Genomic DNA, 17,856 nt, shown 5'->3' with positions numbered 1-17,856 from the left:
AAGTCCTTTACGGTTCCCAAGTGCGGCGTGCTATCTGTCAGCGCACACCTGGGGTTAGACGTGCGTCACAGGTTGTATTTACTGTTTTTTGTAAGGGGACAGGTAAGTTTGGTTCTCTCTCCATTTTCCCCTTTAAATGTATGTTATATGTATACCATGTTCTATGTATGTCCCTGTGAAGTTTGTATGTCTGTCACATATGTCTGTTATACACATTTGTTATTTAAAAGTATCTAAGCATCCTTTTCTTTTTCATTAACCTTGTGTGGAGGCTATCCTATAAGCCTCAGTGTGGACGGCGTGTGTTCCCCGCCATCCACACCTTTCCCTAATTGAGTAATCACACCTGTAGATATACCCAATTTCCTGTGACGAGCCACACCCAGTGCAATACTCGCCCAAGTGGCTAAAATAAGTAACATTAAAATAAACCTAACTAAAAGGTGGATAGAAATGGCTCCTACACCTTGTCTTGTCTTGTCTTGTCTTGTCCTGTCTCACTAACACCCCACCCATAACCTGTACCTTGACGTGGTGAGTGGGCTTTCAACTAAACAGGTCTTGTTTTGAATGGTGTTAGTAATCATGTTTTTAAAACAAGTATATGCTTTGCAGTATATTTCCACAGGTCTACTGAATGGAACACATCAAGACTCAATTAATTTAGACTGACCACAGCATACAAGACACTGCACCTGAAGACAGGCACCTATCTCCCTGCAATCACCCGACACTGAATGTCTTGCATCAAATTAAAAAAAAAACATACACTGTCATAGTTTTTTCAATGTTTGCTATTGAATTGTATTTAAATTCGTTCAGATGTTGTTTATCATGTGTGTGCATATACATCTGCACCCTAGTGTAATTACTGCACTTGGTTTGGAAAATGTATTTATTGCTAGCTCTACTGATGGCTGTAATGTGTAAGTACTCAGCTGTCAGTCAAAGTTCAGAGCAGTTATGTGACACTGTCAAGATTATGTCACTAAATAAATAGATTGGTTTCAAAGACGTTAATTGGGAACCTTTTTTAGAACCTAGTTTCTATCACCAATGTTTTCTATACCTCTGTAAAACTGTTGACTGGTTGTAACTAACATTACAAACAAATTGCGAGGAAGGTTGCTCTTTTCTTCGCAAACATATTTGTTGTTTGCCATTCTCGGAAACTGATTTCAATAACCTGTAGTATGCATAGGAGTTCAGGGGGCTTAGCATTTCTAGGTTGCTGCATTGATATGCTATATTGTCTTGGATATATTTTGCATTTGTGCATAGTGTTACATACAGTTAGTGTAGCAACTTCGTGACATGAGGAGTAGACGTTCAAGGTAAGAGACGTGTTTATTAATGAATTAAACCCGATGCGACCAAGATAGGATGTCAACAGGTTGACTACCAGGCTAAGCTAACGCATCGTTTAGCTACGTTAGCTTGCTGCTATGTATTTTCCACGGTTGAAAAGTTCGGTGAACAAGTCGGTTGTTTGTTTAGCCGTATGACTTCGTAAAAATTCGGTTAACAAAACAGTTGAGTATTAAAACTTCACAGAATTAAAATAAAAAAATAAAACGATCGTTTAAAAGTCAGGCAAACGACGTTGTAGCTCAGCGAAAAAATAGAGGTCCTGCTAATAGCCAGTTCCTGCCTGGTAACTCATCTTAACCAATCAACATTCTAGAATTACATCCGTATGCGGATCGTTTTTGAGTCAACCCATCGTCTACTTACAGGACTTTCTCTTCATTTTACAATCATCATACTTCCGGACACGCCCACGTCCAGAGATGCCAACTTGATCTATGCAAATAATGTATTCCTTTTCCCTCCCATCAAAGCAGAGACAGTGAGTTGACATTGAAAAGTACTGACATCGAAAAAAGACTGGCAGCGAAAAAGCACATCAGAATAAACAGAAGAAAAAAAAACCTTTAATTGTGTTTCAATGCCAATGTTTTATTTTATCAGTTTAGTTTTTTCAATGAAATATTTCTTTAATGTATTTAATGAATGGTAAGAAGTAATACACATATTTGAAAAACTATTAAATGCACTACAAAATGACAAACAATGAGAAACAACAAATCATTTAGACTAAAGCATCTTGATGGTTGTATGGACATAACCCAGACCTTATTGGATCTGCAGATTATGATAGTTGCCATATTTTAACAAAACACTATAGAGACCCTCTATAATAACACTATTCTAAGCAAACATTTATTTTGATAACACGCTTTCACAGAAGTCTTTACACATGGCACATATAACGACCCCCAACAGTTTTTAAAACCGTATTTCAAAAGGGAAACAGGACAACATAATCAAAAAGTAGGCTTATTATTCATATTTGTTATATGAATATTGTTAACTATTTGTTATATTGTCATATGGCTGTTTGTGTCCTTACCACCCCAATCTTCTATAATATCATCTTCCTCTCTTTGCACTTCCATCGTCTCCCCTTTTCCCTGCAGCAGACTGTTTCAGAAACCTTCGACGATGCAGTAGGCCTCCAGAGAGGAGAGGATGATGTACATAAGCCACAGGCCGAAGAACAGGCTGGTGGTGAGGATCTTGGGGAGTCGGGGGCCTCCGAGCTCTCCCCCGATTTCAGGTCGACGCCGGTACATGAGCACACCGACAGCCACGAAGGCAAAGATGGTGAAGACCGTGACGGAGAATGCCAGTGTTCCAGGATTCACCAGGAACGGTCTGCCCTGCGATGTGTGGTAGATGGCAGCGATGGACCACGCCACACCGATGCCCAGGAAGACATTGACAGCGTTGCTCCCGGTGACGTTGCCGATGGAGGCATCTGCATACTGGTCCTGGACCGCCGCAACTTTACTGGCAAATGTATCTGGAGGAAGAGGAGGAGAAAGAGTTGATGTATTTTTTTTATTTTCCCCTTGCCGTCACTCTAATGAACAGTTGACAGATTATTATAATTTATTATATATTATATTTATTTATTATCCTAAACTGTTGCATGCATATTTTTCAGTTTAAGTACATTGAGAGCAATTAAACCCAGGAAAAATTCCTTGTATGTGGAAATGTACTTGGCCAATAAAGATGATTCTGATTCTGATGTATTGCAAATGCTAGATAGATACTAGATGTTAAATGAGCTAAACACATTGTTAAAATGTTTTAATATGTGTGCTGCACTTCTGCACAAATCTCTTCCATATATATCTGGCCTTGGAATTGTGTCAAATAAATTCACTGAAAACTGAGTTGTCTTTTTTTTAAATATGGGTTTTATAAGGTAAATGTTGTGGGTAGAGGACATTGAACTTATCCTTTAAGGAACATGTGCCTAACAAATATTTTGGTCAGGTGACAGTAGGTCACAAATAAACTTTCTGTACTAGAACTGAAAATAATAATAATAATAATAATAAAACTTTATTTATATAGCACCTTTCATGCAAAAGAATGCAGCTCAAAGTGCTTTACAGCAAATACATAATATGCACAAAGAAATTACATGCACATAAAAATAGACATCAAAGAAACATAACTCAGATAAAAAAAGAAAAGCCTCAATTACCTGGTACAGATGTTCCCAGGGCAACAAACACCACTGCTGTCACCGAATCCTTCAGTCCAACGGTGCAGCCGAAGTGAGAAGCCAGATCACCGATGACAGCTGTCAGTACCCCGATCATGATGATGGACACGACGAAGCAGGCCCAGCCGTTGAAGTAGTCCGTGGGCGGCACAAAGGCGAAGAAAAGCTTCCAGAAGACGGTGAGGAAGTGCATGACGTAATCGAAACACGAGGGGAGCTTCTCTTCAGCACACTCGCCATCATCATCGTCATCCCCTAAGAGGAAGAGAAGAACGAAGAGGAGAAAGAGAAGGACAGAAAAGAGTCTTGATATACTGATTTATTCACTTCCTAAGAGGAGAAAGAGAAGGACAGAAAAGAGTCTTGATATACTGATTTATTCACTTCCTGGAGGACTATGACTCAACCATAGTATTTTACTGAATATTCAAAATTGTTATTTATCATCGTTCCCTTGTACTCCTGTACTATTTTATATGCATATTTATTTATTATTATTTTTTTTTAATTGTATTTCTTTATTTTATTTTCCAATGTATTAACTATTCATTGTACCCTCGGCACCATTGTAAATGAGGGTCTTATTCCTCAATGTGTTTTCCGAGGCTTTAATAAATAAATCAATCAATCAATCAATCTATGACTGAGGACACTGACAGGAGGATGTTTATGTCCGACTCATAAATGTGCACAATGTGCTGTTTTCCAAAAATGAAGAATGACAGACCATCAATCAATCAATCAATTGTATGGTATGCAACAGCAATCAACCTCCATATTAGCATTCAGTGTTTAATTACATCAAAGTCAAAGTCAAAGTAGCTTTATTGTCAATTACTTTGCATGTTAAGACATACAAAGGAATCGAAAAAAACGTTTCCCACTCTCCCACGGTGAAACATATAAGTGCACACGCACAACAACAGATAAGACAAGACGTATAGATATACATATACAGATACCTGTACAGCAGCATAAGTTTACTTTAAAGTGACAGGTAGTGCAAAAAAAAGGCAGCAAAAAGACATCCTGTGAGATGTATGTAACACATTGGCAGTGCAAGTATAACAGTAAGTGGTAAAGTGATGAAAGTGCAAGGGACAGTTTTGTTGCAGAGTCCTGAGTTATTGTGGGGGGGGGGGGGGGAGGATTTCAGCCTCCTATCAGACTGACGGATATGGCTGGGGGGAGTGAGGGGAGAGAATTTAGCTTCCTGACAGCTTGGTGTATAAAGCTATTTCTGAGTCTGGTGGTGCGGCAACGGAGGCTCCTATACCTTCTTCCAGAGGGTAGGAGGCTGAACAGACTGTGTGCGGGGTGGCTGGTGTCACTCGCAATCGAGGTAGCTTTCCGGGTGAGGCGGGTGGTGTATATGTCTTGCAGGGAAGGGAGTGGGAGTGGGGCACCAATGATCTTACCAGCTGTGTTCACTATGCGTTGCAGTGCTTTCCTGCTGTGTGCAGTACAGCTACTGCCCCACACAGTGATGCAGCTGGACAGGATGCTTTCAATGGTGCCCCTGTAGAATGCGTTCAGGATGGGTATGGGAGCTTTCACTCGCTTGAGCTTGCGGAGGAAGTAGAGGCGCCGCTGGGCTTTCTTCGCCAGTGATGCAGAGTCGGTGGCCCAGGAGAGGTCCTCACTGATGTGCACCCCCAGGAATTTGGTGCTGCTCACACGCTCCACAGCAGCACCATCGATGGTCAGTGGTGGGTGTTCAGTGTGGCTTTTCCTGAAGTCAACCACAATCTCCTTTGTTTTGCTGACATTCAGCAGGAGGTTGTTGTCTCTGCACCACGTGGTCAAAAGGTTGACCTCCTTCCTGTAGTGGGTCTCATCGTTCTTGGTGATGAGACCCACCAGAGTTGTGTCGTCCGCAAACGTTACCATGTGATTGGTGCTGTGGGTTGTTGTGCAGTCGTGAGTCAGCAGGGTGAAGAGCAGGGGACTGAGCACACAGCCTTGAGGGGCCCCTGTGCTGAGTGTGATGCTGCTCGAGATGTTGTTGCCGACTCGTACTGCTTGGGGTCGCTCACTGAGAAAGTCCAACACCCAATTGCAAAGGGAGGTGTTGAGCCCCAGCTGGTCCAGTTTACAGATGAGTTGTTGTGGGATTATTGTATTAAAAGCTGAACTAAAGTCAATGAAAAGCATTCTCACATGTGAGTCTGCTTTTTCCAGGTGGGTGAGGGCTGGGTGGAGAGCAGAGCAGATTGCGTCCTCTGTGGAACGTTTGGCCCGGTATGCGAACTGAAAGGGGTCCAGGGTGGGGGGGAGGATGGACTTGATGTGAGACATGACTAGCCATTCAAAGCACTTCATTATGATGGGGGTCAGTGCCACAGGGCGATAGTCATTGAAGCAGGATGGAACCGGTTTCTTTGGCACAGGTATGATGATGGAGGTCTTGAAATGTGATGGAACAGCAGCTTGACTCAGAGAAGTGTTGAAGATATCCGTGAAGATATCCTTAAGCTCCTCTACATGTCCCCTCTTCCATCAGAAAAACATATCAGCTAAACTATCGGTGGTAAACTGTGTGCACACATGTTTATGTGTGTGTGTATGTGTGTGTGTGTGTGTGTGTGTGTGTGTGTGTGTGTGTGTGTGTGTGTGTGTGTGTGTGTATGTGTGCACACATGTTTATGTGTGTGTGTGTGTGTGTGTATGTGTTTGGAAGCACTTACAAATGATATTCAGTCTCCGGTGTAGAAAAAACTCAGTGTATTACAATATACAAAACAATGAAAGTAATAAAAAATACCCTCACCCTCAACCTACACTGACACACATTGACAGCTGCGCAACATTTTGCCATTCAATGTTCTTTCTTTTGTTTGAGATGCCTTTGCTTAGGACATTTTGACGTTGCTCCATTTCTGTGATGAGCACCTCTATGTCACAGTCTGTAAACTTCGACTGCTTTCTGCAAGTTCACGTCTCCGTCTTTCCCTCTCTGATTAGCCAAAAAAGGCTTCCTTCTAAACACAAGCTATTTTCCATTGACCATTTATGGATAGAGTGTGACTCTTGTTCGCGCTTGCACCATTCATCGCAGGCTGCTGTTTATAACTAGAAGAATGCGTACAGGTATGCCGCCGCCGCACAGGTTTATAAATCAGAATCTTTTTGTCCATTCACTATGTAGATTCAGTATGTAGATTCAGTATGTAGATTAGATTCAGTATGTAGATTCACTATGTAGACCTAGATTAGGTATGTAGATTCAGTATGTAAATTCACTATGTAGATTCAGTATGTAGACCTAGATTAGGTATGTAGATTCAGTATGTAAATTCACTATGTAGATTCAGTATGTAGATTCAGTATGTAGATTCAGTGTGTAGATTCAGTATGTAGATTCTAAGGTTCATGAGTGGGCAGTGTTTTAGTGTGGACAGTCTTGACAGATAAATCATATTTATACAGTTAATGGGTCAAGCTTTTCGAAGGACAGTTCATTAATTTACTAAATGTTGACTCAGCTATGAAAAATAACAGCTAATTGGCCAGGGCCACTCTAAAAGCAGACAAACATATACGTACCCTTTTGATTTGTGACTTTCTATGATGATGATAATGTTTTCTTCAGATGAAACTGAGATGATATATTTAAGCAATATAGTACGAGTGCGAGTGGGGTAGGTAAGGGATATTCCCACGGGTGGTGTTCGGCCGTAGCCACGTGGCAGGAGGCCGGAGGCCGAGTGGCGCAGGCAACAACACCCGTGGGAATATCCCTTACCTACCCCACTCGCACGAGTACTATATTGCTTTTATAAAACAATTTTATAGTCAACCAATTAACCATTTAAACACAAAGTTATTGATTAAATTTTTTTTATTTCGCTATTGTTTCTCCGCAACAAAAAAATAGTTCCATTGTCAACGTCTTTTGGAATTATAAGAACTTTGAATTAATGGTTATCGCTTAAATTGTATCAACGTGCTATAGAATGCTTCATCGCGGAGTGATTTATTATTAGCTGTGAAAAGTCCGAGTTGGGATGTCCTGGGATATTCCAACTCATGGAACGTCTCTCGTCCAATCAGAAACAGCTAAATAATTCAATAGAACCCAATTGTTTTATAATTGTGAATAACACGTGCTCGTCAAAAACAGAATTTCTCATCTTCTCAGAAGCCGAAGACTCACCAGAGTTGACGGTAATGGCCTCTGCAACTGCTCTCTCCAGCTGTTGGTGCCGACCACAAGGGCCAGGTTGGTTTTCTTTATCAGTTTGTCTACTGTGCTCTGAGGAACAAACACAAACACACATACACACACACACGCACGCACAGAGTAGACACATCAAATGATTAGCTGTAAAAAAGGTTGGCATTGCACAGAAATAGATCAAAGTAGATCAGCTATGTTTGTAAAAGCTGAATGTGAAATAAATATTATTTCTAAGTCTGTCATAAGCTCTGCGAGTGTTTGGTCAAATAAATGGCCGGGAGCTAGTGCTGGATTGTTTACGGTTATACTACACCTATGAAAATGCCTCTTCCTCTTTAGCTATTTCTCGAATATTCTCTCTCATTTTATATTTTATATTTACTATAAAATTACAACGTCATTTTGTCTGCAATTATACATCAGCAATTTACTGTCTGTTTGTCTTATCCCATCTCACATTAACTGGCGGTAATTAACTGTGAACTCATTTATATTGTCACTCTCGTGTCCAGATGATTTGTTTTCTCCCTGGACAGCATCATCCACTGGGGGGAGTCCAGGCCCGGGGTGGGTAATCTGTATATGCCTCTTTGTTGAAGAGTGGGATACGTTTCAAATGCTTTATTTATTTATTTCTGCTTTTGTTAATTTATCAACCTATCCTTGTGGAATAGTGGAATATTTTTTGTTAACTTCTCAGCTTAAGTGGATTATTATTTAACCTTTACATTATTTGTTGAACCATGGTATTAATAAAAAGAAAACTACAGGATAGTTAGAGCTGAACTGTTGCTTCATTTATCCAATTTCCACTACCATGGAAAAAGTGGGCCGGTCTTGGGCCTGAAATTCCCAGGCTGAAAAGTGGCCCCACTCCGGCCCTGGGGGAGTCTGATACCTTAAACTCATAGGACTCCTCTATGATGACTTCCATCTTCACGTGCTCTCCCAGCGTGGGACGTCCCAGCTCTGCAACGCGGCGCTCGTCTTCCTCTCTCTTCGTCGGGGCTTCTTCTCCTCTCTTCTCTGAGAGGGGCGACAGTGGTACAGGAGGTAGAGAAGTCGTTTAGTAATCAGAAGGTTGCTAGTTCGATTCCCTGTCGAAGTGTCCTTGAGCAAGGCACTGAACCCCTAATTGCTCCTGATGTGCAGTGTGCCATCAGTGTAAATGTAAAATGTGTATACATCCAAACAGAACTTTCTCATGAATCCAGAGAATTTATGGTCAGACACGGCTCAAATAGGAGGCAAGCCCACTACAACAAACCTGCTCCTACACACAGATGACTGTGATTCATGGCACAGAGCCATTTGCAAACACTACAGGTTCTACAAGAAACGGGGAATATGCAAAGGAAGACAGATACAGATCAACAAAGAGGGGGACAATAACAATACCTTCCTCACTGTAAATATTTACCAAACTGGAACTGTTATGTTTCAAGGGAGTGAGGCAAGTCTGATCTCTGTCAAGAAAGACTTTGACCTTTTAAAGAGACTGGCAGAGTCAGAGAAAGGAGCTAAATCAATCAAGCAGCCTGAGACAGCCAGTGCAAATACAAACAGCACAGAGGAAGAAGAGGAGGAGGAACTCGGCATTGACTGTTCTACACAACTGGAGCAGTCTGTCACGCAGTTAAAGAACAGCCTATCCCTGCAGGAAGTTGAGGTAGTGGAGCTCAGAGAACAGCTACACCTGTACACTACATCCAACCAATATCTAGAGGTACAGTTCCACCACCTAAAACAGGAGTTTACGGCATGGGTGAAGGAGGTAAGGGGACAGATCTCAGAACTGCAACAGGACAGGGAGACCCTGAGGAGACAGCTGCGAGATGTCAGAGAGGAACAGTTCCTGAGAAACGAAGCACTGGAGGGTCATAGAGAGGAGACGACGGGCCATACTCACACCATTCCACACCGACACACACCAGCACCCAACACCTCAGTTACCACACAGACACCAGCCACCACACAGACACCAGCACCCAAAACTCCACCTACCACACAGACAAGAGCACCCAACACACCAGCTACCACACAGACGCCAGCCCCCAACACACCAACTACCACACAGGCACTAGCACCCAACACCACAGCAGCAAGGCAGCTCCCTCCCCAAGCAACATCATTGTCACCATCCAGTGCAGATACCCACAAGCCTCTCTCCATCAGCCAGGAACAGACAACCAGATCTGCAGAAGTAGCCATCCTAATTGACTCCAATGGGAAGTTTATCAATGAACAGCGACTTTTTCCTGGTCAAAAGGCTACTAAAATTTGGTGCCCCAAAACAAAAGATATAATTGAACAATTGAACAAGAACCACTTAGGAGAACCTACCCACACACACACACACACACACACACACACACACACACACACACACCCACCCACATCATCATCCATGTGGGTACAAATGACCTGAGGACACAGCAGGAACGTGTGGCAGAGTCCATCATCAGAATGGCAGAGAAAGGATCAGAGACATTCCCTACAGCCAAAATAGTAATTTCCACCATACTTCCAAGAGCAGATTTCCACCCAGACACCATACAAATGGTAAACGCAGCCATCTCCCGAGGATGTGCCCTCATGCCAAATGTCCACCTGGCACACCACCCCACTCTTGGTCTCCACAGCCTGCATGACCATGTCCACCTCCACAAGGATGTGATCAGCATATTTGCGAGAACACTGAAAGATGTTGCCCTTGGCCGCAGTCTCAACAAAAAAGCCACCACGCCTCCCCAGGCCGCCAGATCCTCCCCCCCTGAACCCCATTACATCCACCATTCTATGCCCAGGACATACCACACACCCCAGCATGGAAGGCCTCGAAACCCTGCAACCCGGCACAGACACCAAAAACCCCCACAATTTTCACCCCAGCGCCCCACATGGCATCAGAAGCCCCCCGAGCAACTTAACCAACGCTCCAGGCCGCCACACCAAGACCATCTGACTCAGCCACAACATCAGCAGCATCAGGAACTGGAGCACCAACCAACGTCCGTGCTTCATGGTAACCACCCCATCCCCCCGGCAAGCTGGCAACAGGCCCTCATGCAGGCACCCCACAAGCTGGAGCAGCCAAGGCAACCCAGCTATGCTGCAGTGCTGAGTGAAGCAAACAGACCCAGCAAAAGCAAACTGGAGGAGATCAGAGACCTGCTTGGCATCATATGCACACATCTGATGGACTAGTGTGAGTAATTTAGGATAACTGATTAACAAAAAAGGGACAAGGAATGTCAATATTATTATTATTATATTAACAAAAAAAAACAAAAAAAGAATTTCTAATTTTAGGTTTTGTTCATTGTTGAGATGATGAATCTTGTTAAAAAATGTTGTTAAATCCTTCCATACAAATGAAATCTTTGACGGTTAAACTATGGAATATTCAGGGTATTAAATCTTCGAGCTTTGGATGTAAAACTACAGCCCTGGAATTTAAGAAAAATATAAAAAACATGGATATTTTAATCCTTCAGGAAACATGGTGCAGAAACGGTGAAATGACTCTCTGCCCAACAGGTTATTGTGAAATAGTCATTTCATCTAGAAAACACTCAAAGTCACCCGTGGGAAGAGATTCAGGGGGCATAATTATTTGGTACAAAACTGAAATAGCAAATTTCATCACTACCAGCAAAATAGAGGAGTCACATGTCTGGCTAACAATCAACAAAAACTCACACAGACTGAGAGCGACATTTTCCTTCGTGCTCTTTACATTCCCCCCTTTGAATCTCCCTACTACAATGAGGAGATCTTTGAGAATCTCCATAGTCAGATCAACGACTTCCAGGCCCAGGGAAAAGTGCTGATCTGCGGTGACTTAAATGCTAGAACAGGATCTCTACCTGACTTCACCTCAGATGATGGCAATACCACATACTTGGCAGCAGCTTCCCACAAGACCTGATGAACCTACACTTCCGTAACACTTCCAACAAAATTATTAACAAAAATGGAAAATCACTTATAGAACTCTGTAAAAACCTTGGTCTGTACATGCTCAATGGTAGGGTGCGAGGGGACTCCTTTGGGAGATACACCTACAGCTCATCACTTGGCAGCTCAACTGTTGATTATATGATTACAGATTTGGATCCATTCACTTTCAGAGCATTTACGGTCAAACCACAAACACCTTTGTCAGATCATAGTCAAATCACGGTATATTTTAAAATTATCAAAAATACTAGCATATTTACAAGACCCAGCAAACTCTATAACATCAGAGAAAAATATAAATGGACCGAAAACAGTAAAGAGGATTACCTGAAGGCAATATGCCATCCCCAATCAGTCCTCTGATAGAAAATTTTTTTGAACAATACTTACCCATACAATAAGGAGGGCGTGAACTATGCGGTTGAAAGCTTGAATAACATTTTCAATCACACAGCATCAATTTCTTGTCTTAAAACAACTAACAGAACTCATAAGAATAGCCAAGAAAATGAAAAATGGTTTGATAGAGATTGCAAAGCCATTAGAAAGAATGTCAGGCTTCTGTCAAACCAAAAGCACAGACGCCCTAATGACCCTGGTTTACGACTTAATTATTTTCAACGAGCTCAAAAAATATAAAACACACTCAGAAAGAAGAGAGAACAGTTCACACAAAATCAGCTAAAGAAAATTGAAGAATCTATAGATTCAAACAATTTCTGGAAAAATTGGAATACACTTAACAAAAAGAAGCATGAGGAACTTGCCATACAAGATGGAGAGATATGGAAAAGCCACTTTGAAAATCTCTATAGCAAATGTGGCAGGAACCCAGAACAAACCGAAATCTACCAAAAAATGATTGATATGGAGAACACAATTAATGAATATCAAAACCCACTAGACTATCCAATCACAGATACAGAATTGACAGAAAAACTCCAAGGCCTACAGCCAAAAAAGGCATGTGGCCTGATGGCATCCTCAACGAAAATGCTCACAAACATAAGCCACAACCTCTGTCTGGCTATTTTAAAATTGTTTAACTTCATTCTGAGTGTCGGATACTTCCCTGACGTCTGGAACAAAGGACTCATTACACCCCTATTCAAAAGTGGAGACAAATCTGACCCCAATATTACAGGGGCATCTGTGTAAGCAGTAACCTGGGGAAGTTATTTTGTAGTATCTTAAATCAGAGAATCATCAACTTCCTTATCGAGCACAATGCCCTCAGTAGAAGCCAGATAGGATTCTTACCAAAATGTAGAACATCAGACCATATTTTCACCCTACATACCTTGATAGACAAATATGTACACCAAAACAAGACAAAAATATTTGCTTGCTTTATAGACTTCCAAAAAGCCTTTGATTCAATTTGGCACAATGGATTATTCTTCAAACTTCTTGAAACTGGTATAGGGGGGAAAACTTTCAAAATAATAAAAACAATGTACTCAAACAACAAATGTGCAATTAGAATTGGGAATAAACACACAGAATTCTTCTCCCAGGAAAGGGGTGTGAGACAAGGCTGCCCACTATCACCAACACTTTTCAATATTTACATAAATGAATTGGCAAACACAATACAGCACTCTGCAGGCCCAGGACTTGCACTGCAAGACACAGAGGTCAAGTGTTTACTTTATGCTGATGACCTAGTTCTGCTGTCACCATCCAAAGAAGGCTTGCAACACCACATGGACAAAGTGGCAAACTTTTGCCAGACGTGGGCCCTAAAAATTAATCCCAAAAAGACCAAAGTCCTTGTCTTTAGAAAACGTTCCAGGCTACAGGGAAACACTGACAACTTTAAAATAGGCAACACCAAAATTGATCAAACATGCAACTACACCTATTTAGGAATCACCCTCACCTCAACAGGACATTTTGGCTTGGCTGCAAAGGAACTCAAAGAAAAGGCAAAAAGAGCATTCTATGCCATCAAAAGGTCAATTAAATTAGATATACCAATTCGAATTTGGCTTAAGATATTCAAATCAGTAATTGAACCAATTGCACTGTATGGCTGTGAGGTGTGGGGTCCAGCAACAAAAGGTGACTTTTCAAATTGGGACAAACATCCAACCGAAGCCCTGCATGCAGAGTTCTGCAAAAGCATCCTCCGGGTACAGAGGTACAGAGGTACCTTCTGTATGTGTATGTAATATGTATGTATTGAATCAGCTTTGGCAATAGTGTTGAAAACATTCATGCTAATAAAGCTTCTTTGAATTGAATTGAATTGAAATAGAGAGAGACAGAGAGAGAGACACAGAGAGAGAGAGAGAGAGAGAGAGAGAGAGAGGGACGGGCAGAGAGAGAGAGAGAGAGGGACGGTTGGACAGTTAGGAGTGTTACAAAGAGCCAAACACACCCTTCATGTCTACCACAAAACAAACACTCTGTTCTGTTCCACGTGTGATTTTGATTAATAAACAGCATCTTACTACTGTGTGTGTGTGTGTGTGTGTGTGTGTGTGTGTGTGTGTGTGTGTGTGTCTGTTCTGTTCCATGTTCTGTGATTTTGATTAATGAACAACATCTTACTAGGCACAGAACTAGACACTTAGCATCACAGGCTCCTCTATGCTGATAAACAACCCCACAACCCATGTGTGTGTGTAGGGTCTGAATCCATGTGTGTGTGTGTGTGTGTGTGTGTGTTCTGAATCCATGTGTGTGTGTAGAGTCAGGAGTCTGAATCCATGTGTGTGTGCGTGTGTGTGTGTGTGTGTGTGTGTGTGTGTGTGTATGTGTGTGTGTGTGTGTGTAGAGTCAGGAGTCTGAATCCATGTGTGTGTGTAGGGTCAGGTCTGGTCCCATGTGTGTGTGTGTGTGTGTGTGTAGAGTCAGGAGTCATGTGTGTGTGTAGGGTCAGGTCTGGTCTGATCTGTTTCTTATCTCAGGATGTCTTATTTAGGCGTTAGCATATAAGCGTTAGCATATGGTATACATGCAGTGCGTGTTGTGGGGGTCGCCAGCCAGTGGTGCGCAAGCCAGTGTGTGTGTATCCCGCCACCCTTACTATGCTTGTACAACTAAACACCCCCATGCACCAAGCCAGCCAACATAACTAAACATAAATCATCACAACTATAAAAGTCATATAAAAGTTTTTTCTTGCCCTTGTTGCCATTGCGCTTGCTCTAAGGGGGTTCAGGCCCTGGGCTCTGTAAAGTGTGTGTGTGTGTGTGTGTGTGTGTGTGTGTGTGTGTGTGTGTGTGTGTGTGTGTGTGTGTGTGTGTGAGTGTGTGTGTGTGTGTGTGTGTGTGTGTGTGTGTGTGTGTGTGTGTGTGAGTATGTGTGTGTGCTCTAAGGGGGTTCAGGCCCTGGGCTCTGTAAAGCGCCTTGAGACTATTGTATTGTTTTGGTGCATATAAATAACATCGAATTGAATTGAATAAAAAAAGCACTGGTGAAAACTGGTGAAGCAAAGGAGAAAAAAAAGCTTTGTTTTGTACTTTGTTAAGGCAAACAAATGGGAACTAAAGCCACTCTTGGCTCAGTGGCTGAGGAGCAAGCCTACATGAACCAGTGCATTAGGGTAGTACACACACGCATAGAGACGTGGGATAGAACGTGATGTGGCAGTGAAAGAGGGCCGTCTATAGAAACACTGAAGCGTTTTATTCACTTCAACTTGTTCAACTGATTCGAACAAGCTTATCTGTTGTTGTGCCTGTGCACTTTATATGTTTCACCGTGGGAGAGTGGGAAACGTTTTTATCGATTCCTTGTATGTCTGACATGCAGGAAATTGACGATAAAGCTACTTTGACTTTGACTTTTGACTTAGATTATATCCATTTACCAAAGGAATTCTAGATGGCCGGCATTAAAGTGCCCCCAGAAATCATATGAAACATGCAAACAGAGGTGGAATAATAAAGAAAATAGATGGATACCTGCTATGTTGATAATGGTGGAAGCGACGTGGTTATCTCGGCCCTGAACCTTCCGGTAGATGTCCCTGCCTGATGATGTCAGAGACACTTGGCTGAGTAGAGCAAGGGGTTAATGTGCATATGTCGTGTTTGTCTAATTAACTCAATGTGCATATGTCGTGTTTGTCTAATTAACTCAATGTGCACATGCTGGAGTCATTGGATCCAAGGGAGGTTGAGTGAGGTTGGCACAGACACAAGGGGAGGTTGGGTGAGGTTGGCACAGACACAAGGGGAGGTTGGGTGAGGTTGGCACAGACACAAGGGAGGTTGGGTGAGGTTGGGTGAGGTTGGTAGAGACACAGGGGAGGTTGGGTGAGGTTGGCACAGACACAAGGGGAGGTTGGGTGAGGTTGGCACAGACACAAGGGAGGTTGGGTGAGGTTGGGTGAGGTTGGGTGAGGTTGGTAGAGGTTGGGTGAGGTTGGTAGAGACACAGGGGGGGTTGGGTGAGGTTGGCACAGACACAAGGGAGGTTGGGTGAGGTTGGATGAGGTTGGTAGAGACACAGGGGAGGTTGGGTGAGGTTGGCACAGACACAAGGGAGGTTGGGTGAGGTTGGGTGAGGTTGGCACAGACACAAGGGGAGGGAGTGGGTGAGGTTGGGTGAGGTTGGTAGAGACACAGGGGGGGTTGGGTGAGGTTGGGTGAGGTTGGCACAGACACAAGGGGAGGGAGTGGGTGAGGTTGGGTGAGGTTGGTAGAGACACAGGGGAGGTTGGGTGAGGTTGGTAGAGACACAGGGGAGGTTGGGTGAGGTTGGCACAGACACAAGGGAGGTTGGGTGAGGTTGGGTGAGGTTGGCACAGACACAAGGGGAGGGAGTGGGTGAGGTTGGGTGAGGTTGGTAGAGACACAGGGGGGGTTGGGTGAGGTTGGGTGAGGTTTGGTGAGGTTGGTAGAGACACAGGAGAGGGAGTGGGTGCTCTATCACAGACATGCCACACTGCTGCTCACATGCAACACAGACTGTGACGTGCTCTCGGTGTCAGCAGTGTGTGCCATGCATAACAACATGTTGCAATTCAAAACCTTCAAATGGTCTTGCATGAGTACATATCCAGGCACATGCACACACACTTATATATACTATATATATGGTCTTACACATGCACACACACTTCTATATATATATATGGTCAACTATATATGGACACATTGGGACACCTCGTCTCCTTTCATAGACTTGTTTCATTACTATGCATGTTACAGTTCATGATGCATGCAGACTATGAGGAGTCCCTGTTGATGGTTTATTTTATTTATTTATTTATTATTTATTATTTATTATTTATTTATTTATTTATTTATTTATTTATTTATTTATTTATTTATTTATTTATTTATTATTTATCATTCCCCTGAAGAATTTAACATTTGTAGCTAAGAATCCAAAAGAGAACACAAAGTGACCACTCACACAAAAGAACTATAAATTTAGTTTTCACTTTAGTAAAAGTCTAAATTCAGTGTCTTACCATAAAGCTGTTTATCTATTAAAAGGCAAAATGATATATACATTAAAACTGTGACTGAAAAACAAATTGTTAGATTGTGAGCTTTAAAGTATTAATAGGTTATCCAAAGAGTGTCAGGACATACCATACCTGTCTTCACAAATTCACCTAGAACCACAAAGCAAAAATACATTTGTAGATACAAAAATGATCATTATCAGACATATATCTCAAATAACTATATTTATTAAGCTCATCACATGCTGATGAAATGTGGCTAATGTGAAATGTTGTTATTAATATGATTCAGTTTTATTGAAGCATTAGTCACCATCCATAGGACCTAGTTTAGGTTTTGTCAACTTTTGAAGTGACCTGATATTGTGGCAAATTCCCATGACTAGGAGCAGAGTCTATTATATCCTCTTATGCATTATACATGAAGAAAGATAATAATAATAATAATAATGGATTTTATTTGTATAGCACACTTTAAAATACAAAGAAATCTCAAGGTGCTTAACATAGTATGGACAGTCACAACAACAATAATACAAAGTAATAGAAGTGCTAATGAAGTGCAGAAAATAAGATAATATAATATACCAAAAAAGACAATACATTAATTTAAAATAATTAATAAGATGAAGTCACTGAATGGGCTCAGCAGTAAGTCTCCCAAGAAAGCAAAAGAAAAGCACTCAAAACAGTGTGTGAAGT

The 17,856-nt window shown here is 42.0% G+C and overlaps 1 protein-coding gene across 1 annotated transcript in view; it reads right to left on the bottom strand.

Moving 5' to 3' along the window:
* Positions 1-1,938: 1,938 nt before the first annotated feature.
* LOC122129980 (sodium/calcium exchanger 1-like) overlaps positions 1,939-17,856 on the bottom strand; it is a 20,688-nt gene continuing 4,770 nt past the window's right edge. Inside the window, 8 exon segments of the mRNA XM_042704725.1 lie at positions 1,939-2,866; positions 3,563-3,838; positions 7,740-7,763; positions 7,766-7,838; positions 8,662-8,789; positions 15,641-15,709; positions 17,158-17,172; positions 17,287-17,304. Coding sequence (XP_042560659.1) covers positions 2,490-2,866; positions 3,563-3,838; positions 7,740-7,763; positions 7,766-7,838; positions 8,662-8,789; positions 15,641-15,709; positions 17,158-17,172; positions 17,287-17,304 — 980 coding nt within the window. The 3' untranslated portion in view covers positions 1,939-2,489.

This window comes from Clupea harengus, unplaced genomic scaffold (assembly GCF_900700415.2).
Source record: "Clupea harengus unplaced genomic scaffold, Ch_v2.0.2, whole genome shotgun sequence".
Taxonomy (NCBI): Eukaryota; Metazoa; Chordata; class Actinopteri; order Clupeiformes; family Clupeidae; genus Clupea; species Clupea harengus.
The sequence above is the reverse complement of the archived record's forward strand: the minus strand, read 5'-3'. Positions and strand labels throughout refer to the sequence as shown.